At 47.6% G+C, this 15,390-nt stretch overlaps 6 protein-coding genes across 6 annotated transcripts; 3 read left to right on the plus strand and 3 right to left on the minus strand.

The window, feature by feature from the left end:
* Positions 1-65: 65 nt before the first annotated feature.
* Positions 66-2,221, minus strand: LOC118509940 (innexin inx2). Its single transcript, XM_036051272.1, has 3 exons — positions 1,727-2,221; positions 1,424-1,615; positions 66-1,348 (listed from the first exon to the last, which is right to left on the minus strand). Exons 1-3 carry the CDS (start codon positions 1,974-1,976, stop codon positions 630-632), a joined length of 1,161 nt encoding a protein of 386 aa, XP_035907165.1. The 5' UTR covers positions 1,977-2,221; the 3' UTR covers positions 66-629.
* A 266-nt stretch (positions 2,222-2,487) lies between these two features.
* On the plus strand, positions 2,488-5,895 carry LOC118509936 (splicing factor 3B subunit 2). The gene is made up of 2 exons (XM_036051267.1): positions 2,488-2,656; positions 2,807-5,895. Exons 1-2 carry the CDS (start codon positions 2,639-2,641, stop codon positions 5,564-5,566), a joined length of 2,778 nt encoding a protein of 925 aa, XP_035907160.1. The 5' UTR covers positions 2,488-2,638; the 3' UTR covers positions 5,567-5,895.
* A 531-nt stretch (positions 5,896-6,426) lies between these two features.
* LOC118509941 (EARP-interacting protein homolog) lies at positions 6,427-7,983 on the minus strand. Its single transcript, XM_036051273.1, has 3 exons — positions 7,778-7,983; positions 7,155-7,714; positions 6,427-7,086 (listed from the first exon to the last, which is right to left on the minus strand). The coding sequence occupies exons 1-3, from the start codon at positions 7,817-7,819 to the stop codon at positions 6,561-6,563; spliced, it is 1,128 nt and encodes a 375-aa protein (XP_035907166.1). The 5' UTR covers positions 7,820-7,983; the 3' UTR covers positions 6,427-6,560.
* A 626-nt stretch (positions 7,984-8,609) lies between these two features.
* On the minus strand, positions 8,610-12,051 carry LOC118509944 (ubiquitin-conjugating enzyme E2 C). The gene is made up of 3 exons (XM_036051276.1): positions 11,801-12,051; positions 11,318-11,721; positions 8,610-10,064 (listed from the first exon to the last, which is right to left on the minus strand). The coding sequence occupies exons 2-3, from the start codon at positions 11,416-11,418 to the stop codon at positions 9,635-9,637; spliced, it is 531 nt and encodes a 176-aa protein (XP_035907169.1). The 5' UTR covers positions 11,419-11,721; positions 11,801-12,051; the 3' UTR covers positions 8,610-9,634.
* A 757-nt stretch (positions 12,052-12,808) lies between these two features.
* Positions 12,809-13,993, plus strand: LOC118509942 (negative elongation factor E). The gene has a single exon (XM_036051274.1). The coding sequence runs from the start codon at positions 12,979-12,981 to the stop codon at positions 13,873-13,875; it is 897 nt and encodes a 298-aa protein (XP_035907167.1). The 5' UTR covers positions 12,809-12,978; the 3' UTR covers positions 13,876-13,993.
* A 125-nt stretch (positions 13,994-14,118) lies between these two features.
* LOC118509943 (kxDL motif-containing protein CG10681) lies at positions 14,119-15,317 on the plus strand. The gene is made up of 2 exons (XM_036051275.1): positions 14,119-14,430; positions 14,496-15,317. Exons 1-2 carry the CDS (start codon positions 14,264-14,266, stop codon positions 15,103-15,105), a joined length of 777 nt encoding a protein of 258 aa, XP_035907168.1. The 5' UTR covers positions 14,119-14,263; the 3' UTR covers positions 15,106-15,317.
* The last annotated feature ends 73 nt before the right edge of the window (positions 15,318-15,390 follow it).

A 15,390-nucleotide genomic window follows, 5' to 3' on the forward strand; every position in this document is an offset into this window, starting at 1 on the left:
ACTACACTAAAAATTGGTTTAACAAATTAAAGTAAATCAAACAAAAAGGAACATAGAGCAACATGTTACATGAAAATTAAGAAAAATGTCTATCAACAATAGTGCTTTATTTGCTTCTAGCAATAATAATTTCGAAAGGAAGAGGTTTCTTACTTATGTACATTAAGGCACTTATTCAACCATTCCGTGACTGCAAACTACGCAATGCACAAAGCGACTCTGCTCCTGTGCATTATCCGCACAACTAATATCCAATTCCTATCTATCGTTTCGATTACTTGTTCATGGCACTTATAAGTTATAGAGATTCACAATATCTATTGTGCATACATATGTGTGTGTATATACGAACTTATCGTACGTGAAATGAAAATGAAATGCATAACGCGTTCATAGTAAATAGAATGAAACAATTCAATAGGAAGGAAAAAACTCACGATACTGCACAATACAGTGTGCAAGGATATAGATCGCTCTCGGGTGGAATGAAGACACTTTCTGGAATGGTTTCGTTTCCGCAGTCTGTTGTCCTATAACAACCGACGACTCCTTCGCTAGTGGGAAATACCCTCCTGTCGCACACTTTTGCGCTCGTTGCACATTGATGCGTGTGCCCAAGGGCTTTTGCGTTATACATCCTCCTCAACGAATCCTTCCGGATCGGTGTAAAAGTCCGGTTCGCCCGTCTTTGCCATTCGGTACGACTTCCGGTTGTTGGCGTTTTTCACTTTCGACATGCTCGTCAACAGTTCCCGACTAATGATGGGATTAAGATTGCGGCACAGCTGATGCAGCAGGAACCATTTGCCAATTTCTTGCCCGTCCAGCGCACGCGACACTACCGTCGAACGGATTGGGTACAGTGGTGTGGCCAGTAGCCACGCTCGAAAACTCTTGCTACACAGCACGACCACCCAGTAGAGCAGGTTCAGTGCAGATATCACCAGCAACATCAAAAACCATACCCATAGGAAGGCAAAAATCTTCTCATTCACAACATTCAGCGACAACAGGCAGAGACCATCGCGGTTCTGCTTGGAACCGCTAGGTCCAATGAAGTGAAAATCACACTTGGCAATTTTCGGAAACACTTGCGAATTGTACCGGTTCCAGGAGGGAAAATCGAACGACAGCAGCGCCGTCACGGCCGGATGATAGTTTGTCCAGAAGCCGGAAAAGATAAGGTTCACGAGGAAAATGTTTACCAGCACGTTGCAGAAGTTAAGCAGTGTGCAGAAGATATAGCGCAGCAGGTACGTCCGGTGCAGGCGTGGAAAATCGGCCACGAGATGAGCGATCAGCTGTTTCTTGCGCGACTTTTCCCACTGATCCGGAACGAGGGGTGACGCTGCAAACCGGGGGAGAGACAATATGTTCAGTTCAAAACCAAAATACTAATTTCTAACCGTTGCTGAACACTCACTCAACCCATCGCAAAGCGATTGCAAACGGCCAGCTTCCCAAGCCTTCCACAGAAAGTTGGGCAGCGAGAACATGCCCGCCTGCAGCGCTAGGATGAACACGACCCACTGGTAGTATTTTTGGTACGATCGTTCACTCTCCGGAATGTGTCCAATCTTGGCGTTGATCTTCACCAAATCGGTGCTATCCAATACTGGAATCGGCGAACAGGGAGAGAGAAGAGGGAAAAGGTGAGACAGCAACATACAGGAAAGGTAACCTTAAATATCTAGCGCCCTAGGAGGCTGGGGCTGTGATACAGTACCGAAGTTGGGATCGCTGCTTATGTACGTGCCCATGATCCAGCAAAATTCGTTCATCGTCGAAGCCGGCACTGCGCCACTGCCGATCACGCAGTCGATCGGATTGCCAAAGTATTGGCGGGCCGATAAAAGTAGGGACGCCAGCAGCAGCAGATACACTGTCGCGCGACAGTGCAGTCGCCATATGAGATCGGTAGAATTCACCTGCTTGATACGCAGAATGTTCTGCAACGGTCTGGCGAATTCGAGCATCCTTGTTTTTCTTGCCGTTTGCGGACACCAGATGAGTGGTCCGTCGGATTTAAGAAGCACTTAAAATTTCCCAGTCTTAATCGTCACTCGTTTCACAGCTTATAAATGCGGGTGTGTGCACGGGTGCACATAATACAGGAAGCTTCACTGCGCCAATGGAGCCGTGCCAGTACTCTTCATTACTTTCCTAGAACTGATGAATCGTAGCTGTTGGCATGGCATGCTTCTACCGGTATAGTACATGGAGTTTGAAAAATGGCGGTCTCGCGGCATTCTCGATTATCCGGGCCTCAAAGCAAGATGGCAATGGAAAGGGAAAGTTTGATATTTATTTTATCAAACTACATTTTTTCGAAGTGTTTGATAATAAAAGTGAGTTTCTTCTCTTTTTTGCCTTTTTTTTATATGGCAAGCAGCAAGAAATATAAGAAAATACGGCAACAATTTAAGCACACGCAATGTGCAGCTGTCAAAAGTTTGACAGTGCGCCATATTAGCCCGTCGCGGTTTATCCCGCAACAGCAAACTGTCAATTTAGCAATACCAAACAACTGCGGGCCCGATTGCGTTTGGTAGATGAAAATTACCACATTTTGCTGTGAATCGCTCGTATAGTTTAGCATTTCTAGGTATATCCAACGCGGGAAGTCCATTAATCCACGATGGACAACAATTTGGAGGTAAGTGGGTGTGTAGTAATCTTTCTCAGGCCGTGCAAACTTGAGTTTGGTGGCTCTTCTCAGAACACAACAACAAACAAACACACACTACACCTATCTTGCTGGGTGGATTTTGGGTTGAATTAATTTCCCCCATTTTTCTGTTTGCAGCAACAAACCAACGGAACGATGGTACCACCACCGATGACACCGTCGGAAATGCTCCTGGACGATGATGGTATGCCGGTAGAAATAGTTGACGGTGGTGGATGGCCGGTACAAATGGTTCCGATGATGCAGGATGATGAACGCCACCCAGAGGACAATGCAGAACAGCAACAAACGGAACTGCCCGAGATGGATGAGGTGCGAGAGGGGGTAGAGGAGGACGTGGAGCAGGAAGATGAGTTTCAACAGATGCCCGTATTGTCACCGCCACCAGCACTGATGTCGCTGAAGGTAGACAATCCCGATGAAGATGCGAAAAAACCTTCCGAACTGGTACTGCCAAAAGCGCTGGAAGATGTACTAGCGCTAAAGACCATTCGTGCGCAAGAGCTGGATGTGGAGGAAACGCTTGCTGCCGTGGGTGCCGTTTTGCCCGGTTCGTACCTCGAGCCGGAAGGTGCATTAGAGTCGGATGATGAAAATGTCAACGAACAGAGTGCGGCCGACGTGGAAGGAGACGATTCGTCCATGCACGGTACATTTTCCGACCCGGGACAAACGCGTGTGGAAGGAAAGCAGGACAAAAATAGGCGCAAGAAAAAGCGAAAGAAGGAAAACCGTAAGGCACGGCGTGAGCAGATGCAGAAAGCGCACGAACAGCGGTTACAGCAGCAGCAGCAGCAGCAGCAACAGAAACAACCTGAAAAATCCTTAACTAAATTCCAAGATTCAAAGCATAAAACATTACGAACGAAAGATCCAGAGCAGGAAGCTAGCGAGGAAGTGGAACTAGCTGAGGAGGATCGGCAGGACAAGGAAGGTGATCCCGTTCGCTCAATCGATGATAGTGACGACGGTAAGGACACAGAGGAGGAACCGGTGAAAAAGGTGAACGGCGACCAGGCGAAAAATGGTGAGACAGAGGAGACGGCCGAAGCGGAAGATGGGCATCATACAAACGGGCAAAAGGAAGAGGACGATGAAGAGTCAACGGTACAAGCGGACAGTGAAGAAAACGACAAAGAGGTACCACCATCCTCAAAAGCAACGCCTCCCGCGGAGGAGACGAGGTCAACCGCCGCCGACGAGGACATCCTGAAGGACGTAGAGATCGAGTACGTACCGGAAAAGGTGACCATTGCCGACCTTGGACCGATGTACCGGCAATTTTACCGCGTGTTTGAAATCTTCAAGCTCGACACCAAGTCGAAGGAAATGGTCAAGAGTGCCGAAGAGACGGAAAAAGAGAAGGCGGCGGCCGAAACGAAGAAGGTGGACGACGGGATGGATTACGATTACGACGATATGGGCGATCAGGACGAGAAGGACGACAAGGAGAAGATTTCCAAGCGCAAGCTCAAGAAACTGAACCGGCTGAGTGTGGCCGAACTGAAGCAGCTCGTCACCCGCCCAGATGTGGTCGAAATGCACGACGTGACGGCACGCGATCCGAAGCTGTTGGTGCAGCTGAAGAGTCACCGCAACACGGTGCAGGTACCACGGCACTGGTGCTTTAAGCGCAAGTATCTGCAGGGCAAGCGAGGTATCGAGAAGCCACCGTTCGATCTGCCGGCGTTCATCAAGAAGACGGGAATCATGGAGATGCGTGCGTCGCTGCAGGAAAAGGACGAAGCGAAGACGCTGAAGGCGAAGATGCGCGAACGAGCAAGGCCAAAGATGGGCAAGATCGATATCGATTATCAGAAGCTGCACGATGCGTTCTTCAAGTGGCAAACGAAGCCGCGCATGACGATCCACGGTGATTTGTACTACGAGGGGAAAGAGTTCGAGACACGGCTGAAGGAGAAGAAGCCGGGTGATTTGTCCGAGGAGTTGCGTATCGCGCTGGGAATGCCGATCGGGCCGGCTTGTCATAAGATTCCTCCACCGTGGCTCATTGCCCAGCAGCGGTATGGGCCACCGCCGAGCTATCCTAACCTGAAGATACCCGGGCTGAATGCACCCATTCCGGAGGGATGCTCGTTCGGGTATCATGCCGGCGGTTGGGGTAAACCACCGGTGGACGAAAGCGGCAAACCACTGTACGGTGATGTGTTCGGGGTGGCCGGAATGGACGGTGAAGGTGGTATGGGCGAGGAAGAGATCGATCGGACGGTGTGGGGCGAGCTGGAATCGGAATCGGAAGAATCGTCCGAGGAGGAGGAAGACGAGGGCGAAGATATGACCGCACAGCCGGACGAAAGTGGGCTGATCACACCGGCCGAAGGACTCGTAACGCCGTCCGGTCTGACCAGCGGTGTGCCGGCCGGTATGGAAACGCCCGACACGATCGAACTGCGCAAGAAGAAGATCGAGAGCGAGATGGAAGATAACGAGACGCCGGTACTGTATCACGTGTTGCCGGAGAAGCGAAACGAGCGTATCGGGGCGGCCATGATGGCCTCGACACACGTGTACGACATCTCTGCTGCGGGTGGTGGTGGTGGTGGTGGCGGTGTGCCCGGTGGTGGACCAGCGGCAGCAGCTGGAGGTGGTGGTGGTCGTGGTGCCGGCCGTGGTGGTCCAGTCGACCGTGAGGGTATGGTCGAACTGGCACTCGATCCGTCCGAGCTGGATCTGGACAATGAAGCGATGGCGCAAAGGTACGAGCAGCAGATGCGCGAACAGCAGAGCCATCTGCAGAAGGAGGATCTTTCCGACATGCTGGCAGAGCACGTGGCCCGGCAAAAGTCGAAACGGAAACGGCAGCAAACCGACACGACCAGCAAACAGTCGAAGAAGTACAAGGAGTTCAAGTTCTAGGCCCCCCTTCACAAAACTCGATTCTTCAAATTGCCCTGCGTCACTTTTTATACTCTTCTGCGTAACACGAACACTACTCCCTCCCTGTCAGTCTCCTTTGTGTTTCCGTCGTCGTCTGTTGGCCCTAGCTGTACTGTCTTGGCCTTCCTTTTGCGATCGCCACCCTTTATCCGTGGTGGGTATATAGTTTCATTGTAACCCGGTCAGGGATTAATTATGATTAGAGTGAAGAAGAGCCAGGATGAAGTTTAACATTAGAAATAAATTGCTACATTTCCTTCGTGTGTGCGTGTGTCCCCTGTTTCGGACGGAGGACAACCGACGTGAAATTGCCTGTTTTTCTGCCTGCCTTTTTGTTGATGCAAACCACCCGAACTACAAACATGGCCAGCCAGTTTTACTCCAAATTTTGAGAGCGAGAAGGGTAAGAAAAACATGTAATACGAAGTTGGGCTATAACATCCTGCCCTTTCTGGTGGAAGCATCTATGCCATCGCTTCATCTCTATTTGGTCCCATGTGTTCAGTTTTTAAGGGCTTTCATGGGCTGGCTTTTTAAATCCTTCTGATCATCTTTCGCTTCTATTCGGCTAAGAGACTGTCGTCAGGCTCTACGGAAAGTGTAAGAGGCGTACTTCCGCCCAAGAAGCGCTCTATAATATGTTTGTCATCTTTTATACGTGTATGCAGACCTTGCTTACCATCAACTTCACCATAAGGGCGGTTGATGTGTTTCCTGATCAGTTTCTGAAACACGCAGAACCCAATCGTCTATATCTGGTGGGTCAAACAGAGCTAAAAGTCCAACCATCTCTTTGACGAATGATTGAAAATTTGAAAGCACCAACGTTCCCGGACGTCTGTGAGGACTACGTAGCGCATGGTACAAAATATACCAGCTTTCTCGCTCATAGTAAATTAACTTAACGAATGGTTTTATTTCTGACACCAGTGGCAAAGACGGTCCCTCATCATCACTACTCACCCGCGCCTGCTTACAGCAGTATTTGGTACTTGTACTGCTTGGGCACCTTGGAGATTATCATACGCCCGTCGTAGCTTAGCGACGCAAACATCCACGGATCGGCCGTGCTCCACTCGACACCGTACACCGAATCCTCGTGCTGGTCGAACGTTTGCAGCAAACCGTCGGCTAAATGTTCCCTCGGCTCACTAGCGCCCACCTGCTCGACTACATCGGCAGCGGTGATTACTTCCGGCGCTTCGGAACTGACACTGCCGGCACACGTTAGCAGCACCTTACCGTCGCTACCGCTGGACAGCAGCAGTTGATCGTGGTACGTGTTGAACCGCACACTCCATATCCAGTGATGGTGGTCGCTGCGGGCGAACACGTGTTCCTTGGTGTTGCGGAAATCCCACACCTTCATCACGCCATCGTCCCCGCCGGACACAATGTGGCACTGCTTGTTCGGATTGCAGTCCAAATCGCGCACCATCTGGCTGTGTGCTTCCTCGATGCTCCACACCACATGATTGGGATCCCGCACATCGTACGACCTGGCCGAACATTACATAGGGATTAAACAGGGAAGCGCAAAACAGCAACCAAAACCTTCTTCACCTACCGTATGCTACAATCGTGCAGGGCTATAAAATGATTGCCCTGATGAAAGTGAGACCACCGGCCCGTTGTAAACTTGGGCACATTTTTCGCATTGATCTCGGCTACCACGCGCGTTGCCGCTTCCCCACGGTTCAGCAGCACAATCTTGCCATCCACCACACAGGCCAGCTGGTTCGGATCGGACGGGTGAAATTCGGTGGTGCGAACTTCCGCCCCGTACTCGCTCGTCGCAAGCGTTTCCGCGTGCTCGAACGCCAGAAACTCTTGCTCGCTGTCCTTCGGTTCGAGAGATTCCGGTAGCGTTAGCAGTGCCGTCTCCATCACGACCTGCGTACCACCCTTCAGCAGACTGTAGCAGCTGGCCAGCAGGCGCGGATCGTGGGGGCTTGCCGTCAGCCGCCATACCTCGCCGTACGGATGGGCAAAGATGCGCGACTGCAGGGCGGAACTGTCCTCGTTGAGATCGACGACGTGCAGCTGGTTGTTCGGTTTGAGGCTTTGCGTAGCAACGAAAAACCGCACATCGTTGCTTTCGGCCTGCTGCGATGCAAGCGCTCTTGCCTGCGTTACAAATAGTGTGCGAGAGGTCAGTATGGAACAGTGGGAAGCGATCCGGTTGCTCACCTGAAACTCAAGCCCATACACCAGCGAACTGTTTTCCTCCATTGGCGACGATCCGATTGTTTTCGTCCGGCTTGCACCGGTTTGACAGCTGTTCCCTCATTGTTTACGTTTGTTTATTGATGACGTATCAGGAAAAAGGGTAAATTTAAATGAAAATAAAACGGCTAGCAAGGGCGTTCAAAACTACTTCGGCTGGAACAACGAGATAAATCTCGTCCGAGGAAAATTTCTCTACTCGTTGGATTGTCTAAAAGCCAACCTAAAGGAGAGTAGATTTTTGTCTAAAATGCTGCCCGAATAGCAGAATATCACGGGGTATTTTCAGATCCCCGCAGTTGCCACAGTGGTGGGTCAAGATATTTGGAGGCCCCGAGCGGAATGGGAGTTGAGGCCCCTCAAATTGTGATATTACAGGAAAATCGATGACTTATTATCGATCCAATAATGCAGATGTAATGTAGGAATCAGGGAAGAGGATCACAGAGGTAATGTCCTGAGAAAGCCACTGTACGACCCTGTTTATGATAGGGGCATAGCTCATAAACAAAACAGCCGCGATTGAGAAGGATTGAAGCTGGGATAGGGGAGTGGCCGACATTGGATCTTGAGGGCTGTTTACAAGACTCCTGGCAGGAAACCCGCAAAGTGATGGCAGCAGACAGGCAGAAACACCTTGGCCAAGTTCGATTTCCTCTGGCCCACTCACGATAACCGTGAAGTAATAAGTTCTACCTCAATCTTTATCCAGCAATCTCTACAATACAACAAAATCAAACAAACTTACCGAATGGATTTGTACCGGTCGATGATTAATCAAATAAAATCGATTTCGCTGTTTGCTGACTTTCAAACAACCATGTTCATATTTCCGTTTTTCTACCGCACACAAAATTATAAATAAATACATAAATGTTCTTTCTCCCCTTGCCAGACAGAGTCTTGCTGGTGAGCTTTCCGTATTCCGCATTCGCAACTTGGACGCACCGTGTGGCAACGACGACGACAAGTGATTGACCTTTATGTTCCCCACCCGCTTTAAGGAGACGTGCGCGCGATTCTTGTAAACTAAATTAGCTCATTATGTGTACTTTCGTGTTTTTTGTTTGTTTGTTACATCTTCCCATCTAATCCTCGTGTCGTATCATATTTGCCTGTCTGTGAATCAATGCAGCGCGTACCGCGCGGAGTCCGTAGGAAGAAAGCTGTTTGATGTTATGGAAGTCTATTGCGATTAAAAAAAACGCCATGGCTCAAACAAAATAATAGTCAATATTAAAATTGTCTCTTAAAAGCAAAAAAAAAGATTGGCATCATGCAATGTTCATCTCCTAGCTTGACATCATTAAACAAGTCACAACAATTTAAGTAAATCAAAACTTTGCTTCAAACCTTTACGGTAAAACATAGCGGCACACAGTTTTGTGGGTATTGAGAGAGAGAGAGAAAGTTAAATTACGCGATAAATTAGAGAAGCAAATTTACAGAGTCCAGCACACGTTGAGAAAATCATCGAAGGAGTTTTAGTTTTAAACATTTTGACAAATTCGATAAAATTTCACTTCTCTTTGTTTTCCCTTTACGAAAAATCTAATTACTCCCTCCTCGCGGAAAAATGCATCAAAGCCCAATACTACCTCCGACTCCGACCGTCCCCAGATCGATCTATGTGTTTGGGGGGCGCTAAACTGACAATGACACGACAAGGCGCTCACGACGACGAGACTGACTTGCTACCTGCTTCCTCTATCATTAAATTGTTCTACTAATAAGGGAGTTGTTTGTTGGTGGTTTTTTGAAGAGGAGGTTCCATGGAGGCTTGCAGAATGCGCACCGGGTAGGATGGGAATCACCCGCGCTTTAGGAATCCTTATTCTTCTCGTAGAAATCGTCCAAATACTTTTTGTACTCGACCTGGTTCGGCCACAGCTGAGATGCCTGCGAGTTCAGTGGGCTATCGTTGTTCGGTTCCCCGAGCAGGGATTGGATCGAGAGCAGGATCGTCCGCACGTCGTACAGGGCGGACCATTTGTCCTTCAGGATGTCAAGGCATATCGAACCGCTGAGGTCGACGTTCGGGTGAAAACAGGGCGTGATGAACTTGACGTTCGGGGCCGAGTACGGGTACGAGTTGGGGAATTCCAGCAGCAGCTTGTACTTCTGGCCCTTGTACACGGTGTCGTCCGGGCCGCTGATCGTGCCGATCCATTTGAAGAAATTTTCACCCTCCGGAAAGGCAGAGATGGATTTTTCCGACGACAGCATCAGCGCCATCAGCTCTTTCTGGAGTCTGTTGCAAAAAGGAAAGGGAGGGGGTAAGATTAGTAAAATCTTCCGGGAGTCGTGACGGTTTAACAACTAAGAAATTGGAATTTTGTAATAACGTTTGATACAAGCGAGGTAAACCTATTCAAAATAGCCCGCTATTCCTTTTCATAACATCCCTAGCTATTTTGCTTTTGCATTTTTTTTATTTTTTCAAGTTCTTTTCGCTTTAAATTTCACAATAATTGTACCGCAAACTATCCGAATTTGTTTCGGATTTTATTACTGTTTTATATTCGGTCACTTATTAGACGACCTTACAACATTATTTTAATGTAAAAAATCATTTGAATAAAATAAGTTATTACGTCTTGGGGTACACCACCTGAGACAGCTTTGAGGACCATAGGTTTTAGATAATGATCTTGATGAACATGAGATATACAAAATATCTGTAAATTGATGTGAAGCATATTTTTACAGAAAAAAGATGATAATAAAGTTTACATGCATTATCAATAATCACTAATTAAATCCAATAGCTATGTGAAAAGCTGAAACCCGAAGGGTCAATGAACTCTTAGCTATGCGATGAATTTCACATCCGACGACATTCTTCACACCATTTTACACAACACCTGTGCTCTCTGGCACATATTCTGCTCCGAAATGCTGTAAACCATTTCTTATCCATCTAGTGACTGGATGATTTCATATTAAAAGTAAAATTTTCTGCTTTTCACCATGGAAACAAGGGATGGATCATCAATATCGTAGGAGGCATCGAGAAACCGTTACCATTTTTAAAAAACAGTTACGCGAAGAATGCGAGACGCGCGTAACGCCATGACAGATAGGGTTCCTCACTTCCTCTTTTCCTTAATCTTTCCTCGCCCCTCCCCCAAGACAATCGATCTGATGATGCTCCAGAAAGGGTGGGTGGGGGGAAGGAGGGTGGTGGGAACACACTTGAATGCAATAGCAATGAAATAAATTTAGATGGCTGGTTGCACTCGTCACTTTTACATTTGGAAAACATTATCCCGGTGAAGTAAAATGGAGGGGCACTCCGGTCATTTGCAAAGACGGTAAGGGAATGAACCGCTTAACCGCGATGGAGTCATCGCCATCTGGCGCAGATGGTCTGTGATCTGCGGACGCGCGCGCGTTTCGAAGCGGAAGTATCGAGGGCGGGCGGTAGTTTGACCTCCCGGTCAACACAATTTCTGGGCATGTCAACACACTTCCAACATGCTGCATTTGCGTTCTTCCACTCACCTTTTGCTAACGGCCTGGTTATTGTTGTTTATCAACGCCTCATCGCTCTGTTTCGATGGGTTCGACGACTGTGCGCGCTCCGGGTTGATGTTTTGGGCCATTCTTCCTCCGCTCTAGATGCACGTTCCTCCTACGGGTGTTTCCCTCCTGCGGGCGTTTCTCTTTAGGTTGCGCTACTATAATCTTCCCCAGCACACAAGTACCGCACACAATCAGATGGTGAATAGATGCAGTCGCTCCTCCGTGCTACTGCACCCGCGTACTTCCGCCTGACTTCCTTTCTTGCCTGCGGCTGGACCAAACGCGCGATAATTACGCTGATACAGGCGTTCTGCTTCGTTAGCGACGCCTTCAATCGTTCCTTTACAACAGATACAGCTGCTGCTGCTGCTGGATGCAAGAGTCTGGAGAGTTGTTGCTTTTAGCACACACTCCACTACGGTTCCGTGCCACACACGCCCAGAGCTTTGCTGCCGAACTTACATGGAACGCGCACACAGTTTTCTATTTCCCAATGGCGACACAGCGATGCGAAAAATGCGGCTGCACAATTGGTTGGGCTAGAACTGTACACTGACCTTTCTACGGGCTTCACTCGTCGGTTCGATTTGTAAAATCACTTTCGTCAAACAGCACAGTGTAAACTAGCGATTGTGATGCGTTTCGCTCTTTTCTTTGCTGCAACAATCGCTTACTTTCGTTTCAGTTTGCTGAGTCTGGCATTTAATCGTTTCCGAATGGGGCGAGGATGCTTGCTTTGGAGGGGTGTAAGTTTTGCGTTTTTCACCACTGGTTGAAAGATCCGGTTGCGATCCCACTGAGGGAAAAAGAGGAACACGTGAATTTATCAACGTTCTACAGACATAGAACAATGAGTGTGGATAGTTTTGAGGTTTTTACGAACATACAATAGCTTGCCGGGAATTTAACGTTCAAAGGAGTAGAAAAAATGTGTAGAACATTCCATAAATTACCGTTACGGGCTTGGCCTTTTGAATTACTGGCTTCGAAGTAACGCATTGTCAAAGGGCCCGCTTGACAGACGTTATGTGCGTTAGCTTCTAAAGTTTCGTGTACACGTGTGCAGTTTAATTAAATTATTTTAAACCGTTTATTTTTAGAGGCTCTGGGTCGTGTAATCTAATGACCCAACGATGATGAGTATTCAAAATACTTTAACAACGAAGAACTGAGTTCAAATGCCATATAGACAGCTGTTACTAAATCAAAATTGAAGATCCTCCTTTTTTCTATCTTCTTCTGCTTTGGTGACAACTTGCCTTAGTGGAACCAACCTGACTCACTTGTTAAATTCAGTTCGTCATTTGTGGGCATTTGTGTGACATCGTTAATCCTTCAAATCAATCCGACAATATCAAATTTAATCCACTGGTGTTGTAGAGATCTTATATTTTTGGCGTTTACGTGTAAATGCTGCTAAATGTGTGTGAAGTATTTATATACCTTGATCGTAACGCTTCGGGAGTTTTGACATCAACAAGCCAAACAAAATTTTGCCAAACGGAGCAAATCAAAACATTTGGTGCCGTTTCGCGTTCCTCGCGAACTCTATCCATATTTTGCACGTTTTTCAGAATCGATTTAGTTAATCTTTACAACAATTGATTACAAGAAAGGTTAACGTTTTGTTGTTTACAAAAATGGTGTACATCCATTTTCCATCGAACTTAACCGAGGAGGAACTGATGCTGCAAGCTAAATATGCCAAGCTAAGAAAGAAGAAAAAAGCCCTGCAAGCACTGAAAGCACCGAAACAGGAACCGGAAAAGAATCTGCTACCCAAACGGCCAGCTGATGCGCGTGATGCACGGGAAGTCGCCCGAAAGCTGCTCAAAAGTGGCGCCATACAAGCGATACAGAAACCGCAGCCCAAACAGGAGGCTTCGTTCAAGCGCCCGAAAGGACAGGAACGGAAACGGACACAGCCGGAAATGTCACCCGCAGGACAGTATCAATCGTTCGGTGCGTCTACAGAATTCGAAAGCACCAGCTCGACGGCTTCCACGTCCAGCGCAGTGGTTGCAAGTTCGACCACACCAATCGAAAGCCCGAACAGTCCTGCGGAGAAGGAAACGAGCCGTGTACAGAACCTCTACCAACAGTTTGCAAACGAGCGCGAAAAGGACGATCAGACGGACAAGTCCAAACCAGCGGGTATCGATCCATCAAAGGATAAACCACGATCCGGTAATACGGTGTACGTTTCCGGCAACAAGGTGACTGAGAACTTTCTCAAGAAGCACTTTAGCGATTTTGGGGAAATCCTTAACATTTCGATGGAGATCGAGAAGGGGCGAGGATTTATAACGTTTTCTAAAACGGAATCGGCCGACAAAGCGATAAGTGAGCTGCATTCCAAGACGGTCGGTGGTATACAGCTGCAGGTGCAGCTGGCACGCCGTCAGCCACAAATTAACCCAATCAACGATGCTGGTTCTTCTGCTGTGTGGTCTGCTTTGGCCACCAACCGCTCGCAAAAGGGCAAACACAAGGACAATCGTGAGCTGGTTTGTTACGATCATGATGATATATTTTGAGAGGGCGAAGTCTTCAATAATTTCTGGGACACACATGTCACGGGGTGGAATTTATGCTGATCAGAAGTCTGTAGGATGTATAATAAAATGTATTTTACATTTCCACGAGCTGCAAAAATCGTATTTTTTTTTCCAACAATAAATGTAAAAAGAATCGTAATCGGTTGGAGTATTCTTCCTGCCTACCAAACCCCAGTGAAAATAGTCACACACTGCAATGGGACAACCTACACACACAAGCAAATGCATTGAAAATGACAGCAAGGAATTGAATTGTTTACGCAAAACAAAAATTGGTCGCACGACAGCTGTTCACGGAAAAACATAAAAAGCAGGATATTTTGGTTGCTTCTAGTCCAAAACAGATTCGGAGACAACTTTAGTCGTCATGATGAACTCGGAGATGAGCAGCAGCATGCATTCGGGACGCCCGGAAAGTGATTTCAGTATCGAATGCTTTCAGAACTACACTGCTCCGGAAGTGTTCGTCCAAGGATTGGCCGGTTTGGTCAACCAAACGGATGTGGAAGTTATGATACGAGCGCAGAAACAAATGTAAGATGCTTGGTGCCACGAGTTTGATGCGAGAGGAAAAAATACTAACGCACCCACCCTTTCAGGTTGCAACGCTTTGAGAAGACAAATGAAATGCTGCTCAACTGTAATGCGCTCAGTGCCAGCCGTCTGAAGATAGCTACGGATGATTTTAAAAAGCACACGAAGCTGCTGCACGACATGAAAAAAGACTTGGATTACATTTTCCGCAAGATACGGACGATAAAGACGAAGATCGGTAACCAATATCCGTCGGCATTCGCTGAAGCGGAAGCCAAGAACAAACCGATTAGCTTCGATGAGGAAGATGAAATCGATACGGCCAGTCGGGCAGAAACGTTGGATGAGAAAAAGGAGCAACCAGTGGATGGTGGCACACCGTCGGCCGCATCGACTCCCGTGAAGGTGTCGTCTGCTGGGAAGGGAAAACCATCCACCAGCAAGACGGTCGATACGGACGGTGGTGTGAAGGAGCGGAAGAAAACGCTAGCAAGTGGAAGCAGGGAAAATTCAACGGTGGGATATGTGAAAATGGAGCAGAGTCCAGAGAATCGGAAATCCGGTGGCGGTGCATCTAGTAGCGGAGAGCAGAAGCGCCGCTCGTTCCGATCGGCACACAGCAGCTCGACGGATAATTCTAACGATTCTTCGGATTGTACGTCAGACACGGGATAGGAAGCGGCATAAAAGGAAAGCCTAGGAAGGACGGTGTTATTTATTTGTTAATTTAAATGATCTCAACCATTCAGCTGGCGGGGGGACGTAGTTAGAGCGACTTTGCCCATTTGTTCGGTGCCAGAGTAGGTTTATTTTGATGTTAATTATTATTAAACACATTAGTTTGACACAATGGAGCGAAATAAATAAATAAAGGAGTGGAAAAATTACAAAAAATTGTGCTTTTCGAACGAAAGAAAGGCTCTTCTCTGTCTTGTAATGAGTGCAATCGATATTTTTGCT

The sequence above is a fragment of the Anopheles stephensi genome, chromosome 3, assembly GCF_013141755.1.
Source record: "Anopheles stephensi strain Indian chromosome 3, UCI_ANSTEP_V1.0, whole genome shotgun sequence".
Lineage (NCBI taxonomy): Eukaryota > Metazoa > Arthropoda > Insecta > Diptera > Culicidae > Anopheles > Anopheles stephensi.

Excerpts from the sequence above, each read along its gene's own strand:
- LOC118509941 (XM_036051273.1), bottom strand. The coding sequence starts at position 7,819 with ATGGAGGAAAACAGTTCGCTGGTGTATGGGCTTGAGTTTCAG. Across the intron at positions 7,715-7,777 it reads TGTATGGGCTTGAGTTTCAG|GCAAGAGCGCTTGCATCGCA; the intron begins GTGAGCAACCGG and ends TTTGTAACGCAG. Across the intron at positions 7,087-7,154 it reads CTGCACGATTGTAGCATACG|GTCGTACGATGTGCGGGATC; the intron begins GTAGGTGAAGAA and ends ATGTTCGGCCAG.
- LOC118509942 (XM_036051274.1), top strand. The coding sequence starts at position 12,979 with ATGGTGTACATCCATTTTCCATCGAACTTAACCGAGGAGGAACTGATG.
- LOC118509940 (XM_036051272.1), bottom strand. The coding sequence starts at position 1,976 with ATGCTCGAATTCGCCAGACCGTTGCAGAACATTCTGCGTATCAAGCAG. Across the intron at positions 1,616-1,726 it reads AAGCAGCGATCCCAACTTCG|TATTGGATAGCACCGATTTG; the intron begins GTACTGTATCAC and ends CGCCGATTCCAG. Across the intron at positions 1,349-1,423 it reads ATCGCTTTGCGATGGGTTGA|CGTCACCCCTCGTTCCGGAT; the intron begins GTGAGTGTTCAG and ends CCCGGTTTGCAG.
- LOC118509944 (XM_036051276.1), bottom strand. The coding sequence starts at position 11,418 with ATGGCCCAAAACATCAACCCGGAGCGCGCACAGTCGTCGAACCCATCG. Across the intron at positions 10,065-11,317 it reads AACCAGGCCGTTAGCAAAAG|ACTCCAGAAAGAGCTGATGG; the intron begins GTGAGTGGAAGA and ends TTTTTGCAACAG.
- LOC118509943 (XM_036051275.1), top strand. The coding sequence starts at position 14,264 with ATGATGAACTCGGAGATGAGCAGCAGCATGCATTCGGGACGCCCGGAA. Across the intron at positions 14,431-14,495 it reads ATACGAGCGCAGAAACAAAT|GTTGCAACGCTTTGAGAAGA; the intron begins GTAAGATGCTTG and ends CCACCCTTTCAG.